Here is a 17,196-nt window from a genome sequence, read left to right as displayed (position 1 = left end):
GGAGGATCACAAGGTCAGGTGTTTGAGACCAGCCTGGCCAACAAGTTTAAACCCCGTTTCTACTAAAAATACAAAAAATTAGCTGGGCATAGTGGTGGGTGCCTGTAATTCCAGCTACTTGGGAGGCTGAAGCAGCAGAATCACCTGAACCTGGGAGGGAGGAGGTTGCAGTGAGCCGATATGGTGCCATTGCACTCCCAAGAGTAACACTCCATCTCAAAAAAAAAAATTACCAGGAAATATATATATATACTTTTGGAGAGTAGATCTTAAGACAGATTTCATTCCTACTCCTGAGAGTGAACTGGCAATGGCAATCCCTTTAGAGCCTTGAGAGGGCAGTCTGGCGAGCGCCGAGTGTTTCAGCTGTTCTCACTGAATCTCCCTCTGTTCTTACCTCACCCCTCTGTCTGGCCTCAGGCCTGTCCCATACTCACTGCCCACCAGGACTGACTACAAAAGATTTGACCCTAAAATAGTCTTGAAGGGATTTTTCTCAGAAAAGTAAGGTGGGAACATGAGACAAAGCTGTCAGCCTAACAACAAATCTGAGGACTCTTATCTGCATTAAAAACAGAACTGCAAAATTGACGGGAGCTGTGCAGTAGAGTCTTGATCTGGAATACCTCCCCTGCTAACTCAGCTGGAAGGGCAACTATTTTAGATTTCAGTAAGGAAGAAAAATCAGTTACCAATACTTGGCAGAGCCATATTAAATATCCATATATATTTATATATATAAGTAAGTTGAAGCAATTCTAGAATTTTCTAGCTTGTGAAAATGGGGTTTGGTTCTTATTTATATCTGCTAAGGGACTTTTCAAATTCAAAGTGAACCTTTTGTTTATAGGCCTATTTTGAAACAAAGTATCTTCATTTAATACAATTTGAGACTTTTTTTTTTTTGAGACAGGGTCTTGCTCCTGGCTAGAGTGCAGTGGCACCATCATGGCTCACTGTAGCCTTGAACTCCTGGGCTCAAGTGATCTTCCCACCTCAGCCCCTGCCTTCCCTAAGTAGGTGGGACTACAGGTTCATACCACCACACCTGGCTAATTCTTTGTAATTTTTGAAGAGATGGGGTCTCGCTATATTGCCCAGGCTGGTCTTGAACTCCTTCGCTCAAGCGATCTGCCTCAAGGCCTCCCAAAGTGCTGGGATTACAGGCATGAGCCATTGTGCCCAACCCCGACACATGTTTTTAAGCTGCTGAAAATCTTAACATAAAATTTGTGCCAGACAGTTCCTAGTGCCTCAGTCATTCACATTTAATCCTTTTAAGAACTGCTGTTGTCCTGATTTTCTGGTTTTGGAACTAGAGACAGTGTAAGCAAACTTGCTCAAGGTCACATGGGGAATAAGCGATAGAGCTGAACACAGGCATTCTAAGTCCAGTGCCGACAGTGACCATGCACTTCAACCAGTTTTAAAAAAAAGTATTTTAAAACTGCAGAATCTGTCCATCAGATGCAACCTGACATGCATGGCTGCTGTGATTTAAATGAGGCCTCCTTGTGTCACTCCCTCACCTCCTACCACAATGTCCAGGACACCCTAGACACAGTAAGTTTGTAAACATCTGACAGATGTTCAACTGTACCTTTCATATATGTGTAAATTAAAGCTCACAGGGGCAAATGCACCTGTTCAAGGTCATTTAAAACAACTCACGGCAAAGCTTGGACTGGCGCTCAAGTCTTCTGCTTGCCTGGTGGGCCAGTACGCTTCTGCTCCAGGACTTGCTTCTGTGAGACTCTGCTTTGTGAGCTGAGTCACAGCAGAAGGGAGGGGTGGTGAAGTCAGGGTTGCCTTCCGCCATACCTTTAGATCCCATCTCCTCAGCTTAGATGGGTCTGCATGCACCGTTACAGAAAAGCACCAGTGACAGGTGGAAAAATAAGATGCATTCTATTATTCCCACTGTCCCATCTCAGTTTTGTGAGCTAGTGGGTACTGCGATCACCTCCTATCCGTGACTGCTTTCCCCAAACACGTGGAATATGTTCCTTGGAAGTGTACTCGTGTAAAACTCACGTCTTTTCGGCACTGATGCTTCCCTGTGGTGTGTGGTATGCTATACTGTGAAAACATACGCCACTTATTCTTTATAGCTCTCAAACTTGCTGGAATTTTGGCTCCAGTCTGTGATGTATGATTGAAGCGCCATTTTTGTTGCTTTGGAGTCAATGATTTTTTTTTTAATTCCAAGGATTCTATTGACTTGTATGGCTAGCCACTGGTAACTGGTGGTGCGTTTCCTCTACGGGAAGCACGTAAGGAGTGGCAATGCCAGCTGTGAACAGTTCCTGTTAACTGGATGGTTTTGCATCTGTTTCCTCTGTTGGGTTTCTAAATGCCTTAACTGTTGGTCCTATACCTTTTATCATTCAATGTGTACCTCAGAGCCTGTTGGTTGGCTATAATTTGCCAGTTTCTCAGATGAATGTTTTGTACCATTACACTAATTTGTTCACTTCATTTGTAGGCTTTACATTTGGGCCTTGTAGAAATGAATGTATGCTGCTATGTGAAAGCAGACTTTTGAGACCTGCTCTCCCTTCCTCCAGGGAGTGTTTTTTCCTTACTGTGTCCCTTTAATGTCTATGGCACTGTCACAGAGAGTTTAACATGATAGAAATAAAGTGTTTTCATTATTTTGGCTTTAAAAATGTATTTGTTGAGGGTTGAGTATAAGAATATACAGAAATTGGGCTAAGCAGTGTCTACATTCTTTTCTGAATTCTATTTTGGGGCTTGAGTCCTTTGAGCATTTGATGAAAACCAGGGCTAGTCTTCACGGGAAAAGGCACCTGAACACAAATGCTTGTGTACAATTTCAGAAGAGTTAAGCTCTGCTTTAATGTATGGCTTCGTAAAAAGGGACAATTTCATCTTTAGTCAGCAATTCTCATACTTGTGATTGATTTATGACCACAGGTTCCGCGTATACAAGTAAAACACAGCCCACAAAAGTCCTGATATCTAGTGCATCAGTTATTTTGATAGATTTTCTATCATTCCATCTGAGTTCAATTAGAATTATATCCTTTGCAGATGGGGAGAAAAGCAACTCATTCATTTTGAAGTTATCTTAGTGCCAACAGTCATATGAAAATGTCCTTTGCATGTGGGCAATGAAAGATGTGCAGACGATGTAAAACCCAGACGTACTCATAAAACAGTTCTGGGAATACACTGAGCTTTGAGTGAAAGAAGCTGCAGGGGCCTCCCTGGCGATGGGGGCAAACCAGCTTAAAGGTCTTTATCCTCTGGAAGGGACGAGAATTGATACACACAATATTGGGCTTTGAAATGAAGACCACACTGTTCTTTACTGCAACTCTGACTTGTCCTGCATCTCTACTTAAGGGCAGAAAAGGCCTCTCACTCACTCACCTCCTTTGGAATGGAAGCTGGAGATAGACTCTTGCCTGAAGCAACGATGGAGCAGTGACCCTCTAAGCAACTCGGTGGCCCAAAGAAAAAGCTTGGGTAACGTTTTCACTTCAGTTTCCCTCTGGAATCACTGAAGTTATGTGGTTAAAAACCATCTTCCTTTTTACATCAGTCCACCAATTTGATAACTGTAAACACTGAAGGTAAAGTGAAGACAGATTCTCTTTAGATGGTCTCCTTAACTGCCCAGGCCTTGTGGATGTCTCACCCATGAGGGGCACCAATATGGAAAGCTGAGGCTTTCACTGGTTTCCCCTGAGGTTTGTGCCTTGCTGAGAAGGGGAGGAGGGGACTGGGATGGTGTGGTCAGCGGTGCCTGCCAAGACATGCAGGTTAGGAACTGGGTTCAGTATCTTCTCAAGAAAGGGGAAATGCTGATGTATGTCCTCTGTTTAGGTAGAAAGTAAACAATATGTTACTGGACTTAAATGGGCAACAAGGGGCTTTGCCTGTAACATTTGTTAGACCCCTGACTGCCTGTTAATTTGCTGTGGAGAGGACCAGGAACAGAATAAACTGGGCTGGGCATGGTGGCTCATGCCTGTAATCCCAGCACTTTAGGAGGCCGAGGTGGGCAGATGACTTGAGGCCAGGCGTTTGAGACCAGCCTAGCAAACATGGCAAAACCCCATCTCTACTAAAAATATAAAATAGTCAGGCATGGTGGCACGAGAATCGCTCAAGCCAGGGAGGTGAAGGTTGCAGTGAGCCGAGATGAGGCCACTGCACTCCAGCCTTGGTGACAAGAGTAAACTGGGTATCTTTGTGTCCACCTCCTATTCTGTCTTCGCCATTCCCTGTAGCATCTGAGGGTCACACACACTGAGTAATTTACATATACACAAGGGTCCTCTTGCCAAACAGGTTTTGAGTCTAGATCTAAGTTAATTTTGTAAAAGTTAAAGACTATAAGACAAGTTTAATTTTGTAAGACTTAGAATGAAAGGCTCTCCCCAAATATTTTTAAAATAATTTTCCTTCTTTGGAAGATTAAGCATACCATTGAACTGCTTTGTAAAAGAATCCAGAAGTCTGGCTAATTTTGTCTTTTTAATGAGAAACATCTGAGTTGTACATACCACAAACAGCTTCAAGTTTCTGAACCGCCCCCCAACCCCCCGTGGCCAAACAGTTAAAACCTAAAGTGTCACTCTGGATGTGAAAAAGTCTTAGAAAATTAACTTACTTACAAAAACATCCCTATCAAGTCAGCAGTTTGGCATTTACTGTACATTAGTCAAAAGCTCCAGCTAAAATCTGATTTTTTAAAAAAATCAAAGTTGTTTACATTATTCATACAGATTCGGCATTGTTAAAAAATATGCACAAATAACCACATCCATGCAATATAATTTCTTTAAAAATGTAAACCAATATAAAAGAGCAGAGCTAGGTACTTAACAGAAGATTTTGGTGTATAACCTGTAGCTCAAAATTGCCAGCTGATCATAGTAAAACTGATTCTAGACATATTGAATATGATTGTTTTCATTAGCTAAGGGTGCCTATGAGTTTCTGAACCATTTCTAGGGTGGAATGTGCTCACTTGCTTCTATAATATACACCATGGACACCACTGCTCATTGATCATATTGCCTACCTTATAATAATGCTGTTTTACAAATAAATCAGAATTCACAAAGTGCTTGGCTCTTCAGGAAACTGACATTTCCAGAGATCCCTAAACCAATCAACTAGCTTCGCCAGAATACCCGGGGCAACTGCCACACAGGTTCCCTGCCCCTGGGGAGGAATATAATTTGAAAGCTGCCCTGGGCTCCAGAGAGCACAGAAGAAGGTGTCTGCACAGGTCCCTGGACCTTGCCAACACTGAGAGTCACTCACAGATTGGTCTGGGGCCACGTGCTGGGCACCCTTAGCCATCAGGTGGGTGGTGTGGTGCTGCAGCCAGCCACTCCCTCTATGTGGGGGGTGGCCCGTTGGTGTACCTCAGCATGGGGTAAAAGGACCTGGCAAAGTTGTTGGCCTGAGTGCAGCTGTAGTCTTCTTCAGAGGAGGGCAGCAGGCAGGCCAGGAGCAGCAGCAGCAGGAGGAGCAGCTGCAGGGGCAGGGCTGCCCGGATCACCCGTGAGAGGAAGGAGCGCTGTGGCCGTGTGCTGCCGGCGACCCTGCCAACAGAGGAGGTTGAGAGCTGACCGGGAGGCTCCACGGGCACGACCCACTCCGTTACCTGACCCCCTGCTTATGTAAGTAAGAAATCCAACACCTGAGATTTAAATGAGGCCAATAGTTGGGGTTCAGTTTCAGAGGAGAAGACCAGCCCTTTCCAGACAAAAAACCAGATTTTTGCAAGGACCTGATAGTGGCATTGGCAAGACTGAGGCAGTGGGATGCAGGGCAGGGAACGCATTGCTGTGGTAGTAAAGTCCTGTTACCTGCTCTCTGTCTCCTCCTCGCCTTCTGTCGTTCTCTTTCCTCTGAACTGCTGGGTAAAGAAACTCCAGTTAGTAAGTTGAAGACAGTTTAGTCCTGTCAATGGTAAAATATTCTCTCTTAAATTATATACCACCTTCATGTGTGTTACAGCCAAACTTTGGAGACTAGAGTAATACAATTGGGATTAAATGTCACATGATGTAGGAAATAATTAGGTTTGTTAAACTACTTAGTTTCAGGGTCAAGTTTGTTGATCTGTATTTAATGGCGAAATGAGGAAACCCCTTTAGCAACACTGTAAGAACTCTCATCTTTCACAACTTACTGTGATCCCAAAGAAGAGTAACTGACTAGAAGACAGGCTTTAAGTCTTTAAAAAGAACATTTTATTTAAAAAATATGTATTTGGAGTAAGCCTCTCCGTGGGTCAGCAGGCTACAACAGACCTGTGCTGTCCTGAAATGGCTAATGGCCTCTTGTCCCAAGTTTCTCTCATCTCAGTGACTTTTAAAAATAACCAGTGAGGTTCTCACAGAAGGAAGGGGCTTCCTACCTTTGCTCGGGGAGCTGGCATAGACGCCGAGAGAGGCTGGTCTCCTGAGTCTACCTCGTCGAAGCCAGGCAGGGGTGAGTCTGGGTTCTGAAATGCAGATCCCAAAGGTTAAGCACAGAAATATGTTTCATGCAGATTCTTCATGGTATAGCTCACCCTCCCCCAGCTTAAATCAATTTTTTTTTTTTTTTGAGACAGTCTCACTGTGTCACCCAGGCTGGAGTGCAGTGGCACAATCATGGGTCACTGCAGCCTTTGCCTCCCAAACTCAAACAATCCTTCCACCTCAGCCTCCTGAGTAGCTGGGACTATAGGCATGTACCACCACACCTGATTAATTTTTCTATTTTTTTGTAGAGATGGGGTTTCACCATGTTGCCCAGGCTGGTCTTGAACTCCTGGACTTGAGTGATCTACCTGCCTTGGCCTCCCGAAGTGCTGGGATTATAGGCATGAGCCACTGTGCTCAGCCTTAAATCTTTCCTCAAGGGGCTCTCCTATTGCTCTCATTCCTAATGTTAACACTCTTTCAGACAAAAAGGAATGTAAACAAAGAAAAGCCAACCGGTGTTAAAAACCAACCCATAGCACAGAGCTGGGGAGACTGAGTATAGCCACAGCAAGAGGACCACGGCAGCAGTTCCAGTTGATGGTGAGCTCATCACAGGTCAGTGATGAGATCATGTGGCCATCAAGAGAGTCTAATCTTGGCTGCTTAGAAGAAAACAGACTCTAGAATGGGGGGGATAGAACTGCCCTTGGTCTAGTGAGGCCACAGTCTGGGTATTCCCATTGTTTTGAGTTGGACCCATTTAAAAATAGGCCAGGTGCGGTGGCTCATGCCTGTAATCCCAGCACTTTGGATCGCTTGAGTTTAGGAGGTCAAGACTGGCCTGGGCAACACGGCAAGAAGCCTTCTACAACAAATACAAAAATTAGCCACTTCCTTTTTTAAAAAGTTTAAAAAATTGTCACCCCCTGCCCCCCGGCTTTTCAAAATGACCAAACAAATTCAAAGAGCTTATGCAGCTTTTTTTTTTTTTGCCCTCAGAGCGAGATGGAGTCTTGCTCTGTTGCCCAGGCTGGAGTGCAGTGGTGCAATCTTGGCTCACTGCAACCTTCACCTCCCAGGTTTTAAGCTATTCTGCCTCAGTCTCCCAAATACCTGGGACTACAGGTGCATGCCACCACACCTTGCTAATTTTTTGTACTTTTAGTAGAGATGGGGTTTCACTGTGTTAGGATGGCCTCCATCTCCTAACCTCACGATCAGCCCACCTCGGCTTCCCAAAGTGCTGGGATTACAGGCGTGAGCCCCTGTGCCCGGCTGCTTATGTAGCCAAAGTCTGCACAACTAGAAAAGGGCACACGAGGCTCCACTCGGCCTACCTGCCCCTTGCTTATGGCTTCTTTCTTAGAGCGGGGCTGCAACACCGCCATCCTGTCTGCATCTAATATGGTAATCTTTACATTTAAAAGCTACAGGTAGACTCACCTGGGTTCCCTGTAAGGACATTAAGTCTTGGGACACTTGCTCCCGTAACTGTTCGAGTTTCTTCTCGATAACATGGACCTTTTCTTCAGCTTCAATATACTCTTCTCCATGTCCCTTAATGAGAAGGCTGTCTGAAATCTCCTGTAACAAGTCCACTTGAGGTTGACATTCTACCAGCTCCTTTTCCAGTTGCTGAAAATAGAAAAAGTGTGTGAAACAGTGACTTGTCAAAAGGGAAGCTAGTGTGGCCACATGAGGTTTTTCTCAGTACCAGAAAAGTTCCAGAATGAACAATGGGTGGTACTCAACTCCAGAACCTTCTATTTCTCATATCCACCTGTCTGTGTCCTCCAGCCCAGCACTGTTTAGATAACAGGTGGATTATACCCTGCCCCTATTTTTTATTTCTTTTCACGCTGAAGACAGTTGTGACGCTGGAGAAATTAGAGGAAGGAAGTGAGGCAAGTGGTGTGGGAAGAGCAGGTCCTTCATCTACCACCGGATGAAGTAAAGGGAAACTAAAGTCCATCAACTGAGAACCAGCACCATAACCATACTGTTTAGAAACATGGAGGTTCACACCAGCCAGACAGGCTTTAATCGTTAAGGGTGGTTATCTTGCTTACAATATGGCCACTAGACACGTGCCTATTCATTTATTTATTTATTTGAGATGGAGTCTCACTCTGTCACCCAGGCTGTAGTGCAGTGGCACGATCTGGGCTCATTGCAACCTCTGCCTCCTGGGTTCAACTGATTCTCCTGCCTCAGCCTCCTATGTAGCTGGGACTACAGGTGCCTGCCACCATGTCCAGCTGATTTTTTTTTTTTTTTTTTATTTTATATTTTTAGTAGAGATGGAGGTTTTACCATGTTGACCAGGCTGGTCTTGAACTCCTAATCTTGGGCAATTGGCCAGCCTCGGCCTCCCAAAATGCTGAGATTACAGGCGTGAGCGTGGCCTACATCTGGCTATTTAAATTAACTAAAATTAAAAATTCAGCTTCAGTCACAATAGCGACATGAGGTAACTAGACAGTGCAGATGCTGGCCATCTCTATCACTGCAAAAAGTTCTACTGGCTGCCACTGCTCTGGAGACTGGGGCTTTGCAAACATTTTAGGAAAACAATACATATATATTTAAACAATGGCTAGCACTCTGATTAAAATTTAAAATATTTAAACCACATACAGATTTATGGATGAAAATGTCACCTTGAGCATAAGTGAGAATACAGAAATCTCATCTTGGTGTGTTACTGACGAATACACGAGGACATGACTCTCCTCCAAGAAGAAAGATTTTCCCACAGTGGATACAGAAAACCCACTCAGCTCATCACAGCTGTGGAGCAAGTGAGCACCATCCTTCTCCTTGGATGAGCAGTAGTCACAAGAGAAAAAAATACTTCCACTCAAATGGCTTTAAGGTTCTCAGGGTATCAGGCCACCTATGTCCTCAGTTCTGTGGACTGTGGCTCTCCATTCCTGCAAGTCATTTGGTTTCAGAACTGCAAAGGGCTGCTCGGTAGACACCAACTGGAGGAATAACAGGGCTGAACTCGTGCATTACAGGGAGACACCACTGGCACAGTTCCTGAAATGCTAGGCGAGGCTACCTGAGTGCGCTGCCTCTCTGGGACTGACAGAGGCTGGTGGCAGTACATAGCCCTTGGGAAGAAACTTACCATTAGTTCCCTCTGACACTCCAGGAGAGCCTGGGGGTCTGCCTTCGGATGGGCGACATGGGCCTTCTGCCTCCGGTTCTCGGCATTTGCTAACCACAGCAGCAGATTTTGACTCAAATGGTGGAAGTCCTTAAAACACAACACACATCAGAGCACTGCCATTTCTTAGAGCCCTGGAAGAGGGCATGCTAGGAATGCAGCTTGCTGCTTCCAATCCATCACAGTCATTTGCTTTTTTTGCCTTACCCAGTGAATACAAGGGCCAGCTTTAAACTAAATGCCAGGGCCCCAGAACAAGGAAGAAAAAAGAAGGCAGGCACTCGGCACGGTGCCAGGAGGCAGCGAATAAAAATGCCAATAGGAAGGTGGGGCTTCAGGATGCCCGGCTAATTTTACGTATGAAGGCCACATGCATTCCTCAGCCAATCTGCTGGGCTTTGTGGCGGAGGGAAACAACCCACCAGGACAGGCAGAGGGTGGGCTCATGTTCCCTGAGACATGGCCAGAGCTAGGCAGTGGTGCAGAGCTGACACCCGCTGTGCATTTACTCCTATGTCGGGCACTGGGCTAGGATTACACACACTGCCTCATTTTCTCCTAAAAAGAACCTTAAGAGGTAGGCACAGAATGATTCTCATTTTCAGATGAGAACACTGAGGTCTAGGAGACTCAATGATTTGCCCAAAGTCAGATGGCTATTAAGCGGTAACTGCTCCTCTGTTTCAAGGCCAGATCCCTTAATTACTCAGCAAAAGGACAAAAAGAGGAGTTGTGGGGGGCATCTCTAACCGACAGGTGGCTTGCAGGTACCCTTACTCCAGGAGTGGCTCTGGGCCTGGGCAACAGAGCAAGAGACCTGGGGCAGGCAGTGGGTCTCTGAGATGGCCGGAGGGCCTCTTTGGAAACAAATGGTAAGGCACATGTTTCCTGACACAAGCCACATTTGGCTGCACCAAAGCAGCCTGACAATGATAAAAATATCTGCTGCTCCCATCACGTGGGCCTGGGCGCTGGCTCTAGGAGGCTGGGTGCTGAGTCAACATACCTGGCACTGCATGAGCGACTGTCTTAAGCCCCCTCTGCAGCTGTCCACCATGCCCTGTGTCGCTTCCCAGAGCAGGCTCAGCTGGTGGAGTCTACTTTGGAGCTCTGTGGATTCGGCGCTCTCGGTTTGCAGAAATTCCTTGCTGCTCATGTTGACAGAGACCACTAATGCCTTGTAGGTATCAAAGGCTTTCAATATCTCCTACCACAGAAGGAAACGATGAGGTTAGGAGCTCATTTTGAACCTCAGTAGGGAACGAGTCTTCCACACACTTTTCCATGTTGTGGCCACAGAAATCAGAGTGACCACGCCTGTGACTGGCTGGGAAGCATCAGGTGAGGGGGCTGCCTCACAAAGTCAGTGAACCTGGCCAACAGGGCCCCAAAGCAGAGGCCTGCTAGAGGCCGGAGGAGACCCTGCTGACCTCTACAGCGCCTGCTCTGCAATTAGCTTAATGTTTCTGTACCAGATTAAAGGTCTTCCAGAAAAAGTGTATGTGGTTATCCCGCATTTGCTCCTAGATATCCCAGAAATGTTATTCCTCAGGCAGAATGGTAACCCCTAATATACTGATGCAGAAAGTAAAAGTACAAATATGAAGGGGGCCTGGATACCCCCAAAACTCCTGCCCTAGGTCTCAGGAGCTCAGGCTAATGCTCAGGACACCCCTAATGTGCAGGGCTCAAACTGTCCCTTTGCAGCTCCCTGGGCTAGTTCCAGTGTAGCCAGGACTTATGTGGGTGACGCATCCTAACTGCATAAAAGGGTAACGAGCTCAGGCCACGGGATTCATCAGCAGGTGAGCTGGTCCTTTCCCAAGGTCTTCCAAGGAAGGTTCCACCACTAGTCTTTCCTGAAACTGTGCATACAGTTTGGAAGGGTGATTTTACACTGCCTGACAGTGGCCACTAGTATCTCCAGAAAAGTCTAGAAGTGCCTCGGATGTCAGATCTTTCCATCTCTGGAGATCTGAGCCACATCTCCCCAGCACTCTGGGATCAGGATCATTTGTAGATACTCTTCCATATGAAAACAAAAATCTGCATCTACGTCCTTGCCAGCTATGGAACTGACATGAAGAGTGACCTCTACCATATACCATCTGCAAACTGCAGCTACACCATGAATACATGTGATATGTTCATCCAGCATAGCAATGCATTCATCACATGCACATCCTGAATTCCTCTTCCCCTCCACACCTCTGACTCACCTTCAGTCTCTTCACTCTGAGTTCTATTTCCTGGATATCAGAGGGAGGCTTTGCCGTCTTTAACATTTCCAGCTCTGCTTTAGTTTTTTTCAGCCAAGTGGTGATGGCGCTGATATCAGAGTTCAGCTGTTGCAAGTTTTGTTTTATTTTCAGCTTATTGTGAAGCTCTTGTGCTTGAATCAGTTCCCATCTGTCAAAGGCACCTGGAATTTAAAAACAGCCAATTAAAACAAGCAATAATGCAACAGATTTCTCTGCTCCAGCTAATTAGGGGTCAGGATGATAAACTGTAGGGGTCTGGTTTTAGGAGTTCTCTCTTCTCCTGGAATGTGGAATAGCACAGGATCTGAGGCCTACACTCCCACAAAGACTGGAATGAAGTGGGAGGTCAGAGGTAGAGAACCCAGTGTTGCCAGTATGTGTTACAGTTTCAAGCTCAGCAGTTCAGTTTATGCTGAATTTTTTGTTTTCTCCTTTGGCCCACAAACAATCAGGTCAATTCTGTCAACTTTAGATTTAGTTGAGTAATTACTAATTACTGGGTCGAATGAGGGGACACTCGAGACAACACTTTGATCATCATCTTCATGTCTGAGCTTCATATACAAATGTAGAAAGTGAAAGCATGCACTCGTCAGGAGGCTTATTTTACCAATATTTAAAGACTAGTTTTCAAATTACACTGAACTGCGTAGATTGTTCATGAATACAAACTGCTGGGTTAAAAATAACATTGGTTGTTGTAGGGTTAAGTCCCCCAGTTTTGGTGAATCATATAGTTGGTTAATATCTAATTAATGTTCTGTTGAGCAAGGACTTAAATACCAGACTCTGCCTCTCTGGACAACTGCTAGTTACAGGCAGTACCTGACTGCTGCGCTGTGATACCGGCCAGTCTCCCGTCTCCCGGCTGTGGGCTGCCATTCAAGACTCGTGGGTCTTCTTTGCCACCATCTGTGCCTGGAGGTAATAGCGGCTTTCCCTAGAATGAGCCAGTTTTAAAGTTACCATCTGTAAACATTAAGGATGTCTGAAGAACAACTAGATTCATATTAACAGTCAAGAACTGAGGAGATGGGGGGCCCTTTCCTTTGAAAGGTATCTTGCTAGGAATACAGTGGTGCTTTAGTGTCTAGGTAGCATTTATAAGCTGGCAAAGCTGATGGCAGAAATAAAGTGTGCTAAGGCCCAGGGAGGGAGAAGCAGACTAGATGTCAATGATGGGAAGAAAATGGTCTGTTCTGGCCAGGCGTGGTGGCTCATGCCTGTAATCCCAGCACTTTGAGAGGCTGAGGCGGGTGGATCACAAAGTCAGGAGTTCGAGACTAGCCTGGGCAAGATGGTGAAACCCCATTTCTATTTTTTAAAAAAATACAAAATTAGCCAGGTGTGGTGGTGCACACCTGTAATCCCAGCTACTTGGGAGGCTGAGGCAGAAGAATCACTTGAACTTGGGAGGCGGAGGTTGCAGTGAACTGAGATCGTACCATTGCACTCCAGCCTGGGTGACAGAGTGAGACTGTGTCTCCAAAAAAAAAAAAAGGTCTGTTTTAATTTGCATGCTTCCAAACACCCCTCAAATGAACCATGTGAAACAAATGAGAACAATTTGTTAAGCTTACCAGACTGTTACTGTGTTAGTTAGCACTTTTACATTTTCACAGTGCTATACAGAATTTTAGTTATCTGCCCTCCCACCCCGTCACTCTGTGGAGGTGGTTGGCATCATTATCACGGAGAATCAGAAATGCACACAGGATGAATCTGCCTCCCAGGGACATTCGTTACCAAGTGTTTATCTTTCACTGCACGTATTGACTCTTCTGTTATCACATAGCCAACTGGGGTATTATCTCGAGCCTTTCCAAAAATAAAAGTATCTCTTTTAGAAAGATCTGCTTTCTTGGGATTGTGTCTGTATGGCCTATTTGTGCAGAATGAAAACAATTAAAAACCCTTCAGATTTGTGGTGATACGTCTTGTTTCAGCCACAATCAAAGGGCTGAACTTTTGAAAGCGGCCAGGTGAGGAATACAGGTGTCATCACAGAAAGGGATAGCCAAGCCACATGAGCCAAGGATGTCATGCAGAGGTTAGGGACTGCTGTCTCCCCCGTCTTCTTAATTCTGCACTGCAGAGAGGCAGATTAAAAATGACACCTGCTTGTTAAGCAAGAGGAAGAGTTTCTGAACTGGACACAGACAGCTCATTATCAACTCGCTCGGATTTGACAATGCAAAGGCAGAATCTTCTCAATAATGTAATAATATTCTCTCCTTAGTATCTCTTGCTGCTGCCCTAGGCTGCCCTCCCAGGAGCTGCCAGCTGAGGAAAATGTAACTAAGAAGAGACAGCCATTGCTATAAACCACAAACCAATACAGGAGTAATAATTACAACCATTATTTCTAAGGACCTTCTTTTACCTTTATACACAATAATCTTTTTCTTTTTTGAGACGGAGTCTCACTCTTGCCCGGCTGGAGTGCAGTAGTGTGATCTCGGCTCACAGCAACCTCTGCCTCCTGGGTTCAAGAGATTCTCCTGTCTCAGCCTTTGGAGTAGCTGGGACTACAAGTGCAAGCCACTATACTCAGTTAAGTTTTATATTTTTAGTAGAGACTGGGTTTCACCATGTGAAACCAAGGCCAGGATGGTCTTGATCTCTTGACCTCATGATCTGCCCACCTCGGTCTCCCAAAGTGCTGGGATTACAGGTGTGAGCCACCACACCCGGCCTATATGCAATAATCTTAACAACAATTAGGTGAAATGTTTTTATCCTCAGGTAAGAAAGGCTTAAAGAGGCAAGTCGAAGTGCCTCAAGTATGATGGCGATGGATTGGCAGGGCTAGAAATCAAATCCGTGTCCACTGCAGCACACCATCAAACCTGAATATGAAGTTATGGCTTTTGGAATAGGATGTATGGTCAATAGGTTAACATAAAAGCTTGAAGGCTGGATGCAGTAGCCCATGCCTGTAATCCCAGTGCTTTGGGAGGCTGGGGCAGATGGATTACTTGAGGTCAGGAGTTCAAGACCAGCCTGGCCAACATGGTAAAAGCCCGTCTCTACTAAAAATACAAAAATTAGCCAGGCATAGTGGTGCACAACTGTAATCCCAGCTACTTGGGAGGCTGAGGCAGGAAAATCACTTGAACCCAGGAAGCGGAGGTTCTAATGAGGCGAGATCGTGTCACTGCACTCCAGCCTGGGAAACAGAATGAGACCCCATCTCAAACAAAACAAACAAACAGCACAAAAAGACAAAGGCTTGGGAGCTCTGAGAGCAGTTCAGGAAAGGCAGCACCTTGCTTGCTCACTATTTGCACAGACACCTGACTTGACAGTAATAATGACTGTTACACCACACCAACATACACTAAGATGGTTTTTGGCCAGAAACCTATCTCTAAATCTAATCAGTTTTGCCAGGGTTCTAATGAAGTACGGACAGCTCAGCAGAGATACTGTCACCATGAGAAAACCATCCCAAAATATGCCGGGGGTGGGGAGTGAACACACACGGTTCACACCAGATCTCTCTTGCGAATGTAACTATTACACACAAAGGCTATATTCCCAGTGGAGTCAAGACTTACATAGGGTGGGTTATAAGGGGTGCTGGACTCGGCAGGAACAGGTGGAACATTCCCATCACCTTCCGTTTGCTTGTAGTGATGCTTGGGACAGGAAGGGCTGTCGGGAACATGCCACGAGTGGCCGTCCGAAATGGATTTACCTGAAATGAAAGGCAGCAAGCGCTAGTCCATTCTCTCCCAACAAACAGGTCATGGGTGACATGGCATCAGGTTATAGTATGAAAATGAGTTTGCAGCTTTCCTTGCAAAGCATGCATGTTTGCAAAATGTCAGTATGTCCCAGAAGAGAATGAGATGAGAGTCATGCAACTCAGCAACATTGTGCCTTCACTAGATGGGTACACAATGGAACATGACCAACATGATTTGCTGTGGGATGAGTGGCGTTTTGGAGCCAGGGTCTCGAGTGGTAGGAACATTAAGCGGCAAGGCCGGGTCTGGGGACCAAGAGGGCAGAAGGCCTCTCAGGAGTGAGGGGAACAGTGAACGTCAAGATGGTCTTGGGAACCCAAGGGCTCCTCAGGGCTCTCCCCGACCCACCATGGCAGATGGGGATGGGGCAAAGGATGAAGATTAAAGCTGCGAAATCAAGGAAAGGAAGGTTTTTTCCTCCTATGGCAAATCATCAGTACCTTTACCCGCTACCCACTCACCCATCCACCCCGTTCCACCAGGAGATCCCAGTAAAGCAAGGAAATAGTTCCAAACCAAGCCACCATGAAGAAAGCTTGGCCCATGCCAAAGGACTTCAGTTAGATGGAGAAAAAAATCAAAAAAGGCACCATGAAAAATTCCCTCTGCACAGGCCTGAAGGGAGGAGAGGGTTGGTATCGAGACAGCTCTGGCTTGGATGGGGTTCTGTAAGGAGCACGCAGGTATGGGTGAGTACGGCAGTGTAAATACACCATGACACAAGGACCGAGGCGCATGGTGTCCACAGAAGGCAGAGGCAGACACGACACGGGAGCGAGGTTGAGGATGCAGCGTGTGCCACAGGATGCTGCCATGTTGAGACATGCATGGGCGGGGGCCTACCAGAAGACGCTTTCAAAGTTTTTGTGGTCATTTTAAGATATGCCTCAGGATTTTCAGGGATTTCTACATCTGAAAAAGAACAATGTCATTTGCCTCATTGGAGGTGCCTGAAGATTAATGCCCAAGTATTAACACACAGTAGTAACACTGTCAGCTGGGGGGAGAAAACTAACTACCCTTTATTTTTTCAATTAAAAGGATTTTGAAATCCAGAAGGATTTTTTCCTCCCAGCCAACTCGACTGTCCAAAGCAGGACAATGGGTATCAAAACAAGGGAGCTCCTCAATCTGCTGACACTCTAAGACTCAACTGAAAGGGAGGCTGGGCATGGTGGCTCACGCTTGCAATCTCAGCACTGTGGGAGGCTGAGGTGGGAGGACTTCTTAAGCCCAGGGGTTCAAGACCAGCTCTGGCAACATAGCAAGACCTTGTCTCTATAAAAAATTTAAAAACTAGCTGAGTGTGGTGGCGTGTACCTAGAGTCACAGCTACTCAGGAGACTGAGGTGGGAGGATTGCTTGAGCGCTGGTGGTTGAGGCTGCAATGAGCCGTGATCGCACCTCAGCCTGGGTGACAGTGTGAGACTCTGTCTCAAAAAAAAAAAAAAAATCACTGATGAGTCTCCCAGACAGCCAGAGCCATCACTGAAGAACAGGCTTAATGTCTAAATGTGAATTTTGTTGTTTTTTTTTCCCTTTCATTCCACCTG

General features: G+C 45.8%; 2 protein-coding genes across 5 annotated transcripts in view; one reads left to right on the top strand and one right to left on the bottom strand.

Moving 5' to 3' along the window:
* Positions 1–4,642, top strand: part of ESR2 (estrogen receptor 2) — a 62,219-nt gene extending 57,577 nt beyond the window's left edge. The window contains exon 8 of the mRNA XM_012464175.2: positions 3,370–4,642. Coding sequence (XP_012319598.1) covers positions 3,370–3,454 — 85 coding nt within the window. The 3' untranslated portion in view covers positions 3,455–4,642. The remainder of the gene's footprint in view (positions 1–3,369) is intronic.
* SYNE2 (spectrin repeat containing nuclear envelope protein 2) overlaps positions 4,488–17,196 on the bottom strand; it is a 330,936-nt gene continuing 318,227 nt past the window's right edge. For 3 of the 4 annotated variants that reach the window (XM_064374924.1, XM_064374925.1, XM_064374926.1), the window contains 10 exons: positions 16,487–16,555; positions 15,452–15,591; positions 12,717–12,831; positions 11,850–12,052; positions 10,637–10,837; positions 9,592–9,720; positions 7,902–8,093; positions 6,407–6,493; positions 5,853–5,902; positions 4,488–5,585 (listed from right to left, as the gene is read on the bottom strand). In XM_064374924.1, the coding sequence (XP_064230994.1) occupies positions 5,378–5,585; positions 5,853–5,902; positions 6,407–6,493; positions 7,902–8,093; positions 9,592–9,720; positions 10,637–10,837; positions 11,850–12,052; positions 12,717–12,831; positions 15,452–15,591; positions 16,487–16,555 (1,394 nt within the window). In that variant the 3' untranslated portion in view covers positions 4,488–5,377. The remainder of the gene's footprint in view (positions 5,586–5,852; positions 5,903–6,406; positions 6,494–7,901; positions 8,094–9,591; positions 9,721–10,636; positions 10,838–11,849; positions 12,053–12,716; positions 12,832–15,451; positions 15,592–16,486; positions 16,556–17,196) is intronic. The other variant, XM_064374927.1, reaches the window with a different exon arrangement.

Source organism: Aotus nancymaae, unplaced genomic scaffold (assembly GCF_030222135.1).
Source record: "Aotus nancymaae isolate 86718 unplaced genomic scaffold, 86718_ANA_hifiasm-v0.15.2.pri h1tg000011l, whole genome shotgun sequence".
Classification (NCBI taxonomy): Eukaryota; Metazoa; Chordata; class Mammalia; order Primates; family Aotidae; genus Aotus; species Aotus nancymaae.
The sequence above is the reverse complement of the archived record's forward strand: the minus strand, read 5'-3'. Positions and strand labels throughout refer to the sequence as shown.